Below are 3109 nucleotides of genomic sequence, written 5' to 3' on the forward strand. Positions count from 1 at the left end.
TTTTCCTGGTTGTCTGAAGGAAATAACGAATTGTGGTATGAATGATTTAATTATCAACCACCCACACGCTATCATCTTTCATCCTTGTCATGTTGTAACCAAATGTTTCACAGACTATCTGTCGTAACATAGCGACTCTCTGCGTGCTTAAAATTGTTTGTTGTAAGATCATTTTAAGTTACAAAAAACAGTACACAAAACCTAAACCTTTCAAAGTATCGGTTTCAATCTCATTTTCACCTTTTAGTTGTGTTATCCGTTTAAAACTGAAGAATAATTTTCTATATTTCAGCTCCAAAGATGGTTGTATATCATGATCGGAACCTAATCATCAACTACATTCCAACATCGATTACAGATGCTGATTTGACCAACTTATTCTCATCTGTCGGTGCCATTAAAACCTGCCGGATCATTCGAGACCGAAATAGCGGGTCCAGCTTTGGCTTTGGGTTTTGTGAGTATGAAGATTCTGACTCTGCTCATAAGGCTATCTCACGCTTTAATGGTTACCGAATCGCCGATAAGATTCTGAAAGTTTCACTAGCTAAGCTGCAAGGACGACTTTGTCAAAGCTCAAATTTATACGTTAAAAATTTCCCACCTACACTCACCGAACACGATTTGACGGCAGAATTTGGACAGTTCGGTCCTGTTGTTCAGTGTCGTATATTGCGTGACCACGATACTAATGTTTCTAAAGGGAGTGCCTACGTACTGTTCGAGAATCCTGCTGATGCCGAAGCAGCTAAGCGTTCTTTAGATGCACGTGCTTGGCCCGGATCTACAGACAATCAGATGCTGTCTATAAAGTTTGCCACTCCACCTTATCGACAATCGGTTAGTTTGACAAAATCCAGAAACAACTTCAGAAGACCATTTTTACATCAACAAAATTTGCGAAACGGTCAGTTATCTGCTCACTTATCATCGCAGTCAAAGCCTTCAGTTCCTGAAGTTTATACACCTTCCTGTCCACAATTACCTTACATTCCTAACAATTTATGTACAGCATTGGCCCACTCTGTCCAAGGGTCACTATTGCAGTCTCCTGTTATACAACCACAACTAAATCCACAGGGTCTGTTATGGAGTAATGATTACCCCAATACTGAGTATCAGAACCCTGCTTCCGCCTTAAATGTAACTTCTGGTTACTTGGCCCCTTACTTCTATTCACAACAACCTTATCCAAATCTTTGGCTACCTCTTCAACAGAACTATATTAACCAAATCCCTTTGAATACTTTATGTACAAATCAGTTGGAAAGTTATGGAAATTCAGTCCAAGGTTGTCCTATAATTACCAATGTTCAAAATACATTTTATCCTACCCTAAGTCAGCAACAATCCAATTTACCTACTAAAATATCTGACGCAACTTGTAAGCAATCAAACGACTTTTCTCATTTCGGCCGACCCAAATCCACTAAAATTGACAAAAATGAATCTACATCTGTATACATATATAATATTGGAAACATGACTGAAGCACAAATATTTGTTCTGTTTTCACAGTTTGGACCAATTTTAAATGTTTCTATACCGAAAGATTACAAAACAAATTCCTCTAGAAACTTCGGTTTCGTTACGTATAGTAATTTTCAGAGTGCCCAAAACTCGATAGATATAATGAACGGATCACTTTTATCTGGTAGGCGATTACAGGTTTCATTTCGTCAAAGTAAAGGAAAGTGGACTAAATATGGAAGTCTCAGTAGCAGTAATACTTTAGAAAAACCTGCTTCGAAACAGAAAGGGGATATCCCAGACTCTGGATGCCACAGTCCACAGTTGTCAAGTGAGAAATTAGATGTTGCTAATATTTTACCTTCCAACAATCTCCAAGTTTCAGAGACGATCGAGGCATTGGGGAATTTAAATATATCTAATGGAAGCAACATGGCCTCCTCTAAAGTCTAACAAGACTGTGTAAACTACACATCAAAAAGTTAATTTACCAGACTATTTGTGCACGAACGTATTTTTTCTTGTGAAACATTTACTTCATTAATTTCAATACATTTCCCATATAAATGACACCATGTACATATATATACAATATTAATTTTACTGACTATAAATGTTTATTATTACAACGGAATCATTGTCTCAAATCCTTTTTTGAGTTCTTCCAGGGCCTTTATTTTTATAAGGTATTCTAAAAGTGTGGAGTTCTTAGGGTATGCAGTACCGAAAAACAACTTTAAGTATACTCTCAAGGAAATTATTTATTGCGTTGATTCCCTTCCAGTTGTCGCCACACTTTTGTCCAGACTTTTTTTTACATGATTCCTTGCTGTAAACTTATATTTTTATTAATACTTTTGCGTATATAGTTTAAGTAGCTTTATTTAAACTAAAAGTCATATGGGTACGTTGAAAGTGAACATAAGAAATCTAATTGCCTATATGTAATCGTTCATTATATTTCTATATTTAAAGTATCCTCTTAGTGTTGAAAGCATTCGACTTTCAGCCATTAAGTTTAAGGTTCAAGCCTCATTCCAATCTCTTCTGTTTGGGCAAAAGGGTAATGTCATAAGCATTCACAATTAAAATGTTTCTAACACCCAAGTACCTAGTGAGTGGATCAGTTGATTTTTTAAAACTTAGTACTACATTTTTTGCTTAAATATTACTGATCATAAGATTTCCAAGTACAAGGTTACATGGTACGGTCAACCATAAACAATGTCTTACAAAATTAACTAATCTTACGCTATTTTTACTTTGTCATTCGAGGTTATGTTCATTTTCCAGTTTTTATATCAACGAATAGTTGGATCACAAGACTCAAATTACTGATATAGGTATATTCATCGGGTTCGTTTTTCTTTTAAAAAGTTTCATTATCAGTTCGAATTTTTAGGTCCACTTAATTTGAACAAAAGGCGTAGAACCGGCTATCATAAGTCTCCATTAGGAATCCAATAATTAAGTTAATTCACCAACAGAAGAAATATATTTTATATTAGGTTTCTAAAGTTAGAAAACAAAACATAAATATCTTAGTTTATTAAAGACATTATTTCCTCGCTACTGCTTTGGGAATTAAACACCTGAATTCTCGATATTCATTTGTAATGCAGCTTTTTACAGTTAAGTA

General features: G+C 35.1%; 1 protein-coding gene across 1 annotated transcript; it reads left to right on the top strand.

The window, feature by feature from the left end:
* Window positions 1-300: 300 nt before the first annotated feature.
* Smp_176810 (elav (embryonic lethal, abnormal vision,drosophila)-like protein) lies at window positions 301-1923 on the top strand (the record flags this gene model as incomplete). The annotated part of the gene is made up of 2 exons (XM_018795637.1): window positions 301-907; window positions 1286-1923. The coding sequence occupies 2 exons, from the start codon at window positions 301-303 to the stop codon at window positions 1921-1923; spliced, it is 1245 nt and encodes a 414-aa protein (XP_018649930.1).
* Window positions 1924-3109: the final 1186 nt, after the last annotated feature.

The sequence above is a fragment of the Schistosoma mansoni genome, chromosome 2 (assembly GCF_000237925.1).
Source record: "Schistosoma mansoni strain Puerto Rico chromosome 2, complete genome".
NCBI classification, from domain to species: domain Eukaryota; kingdom Metazoa; phylum Platyhelminthes; class Trematoda; order Strigeidida; family Schistosomatidae; genus Schistosoma; species Schistosoma mansoni.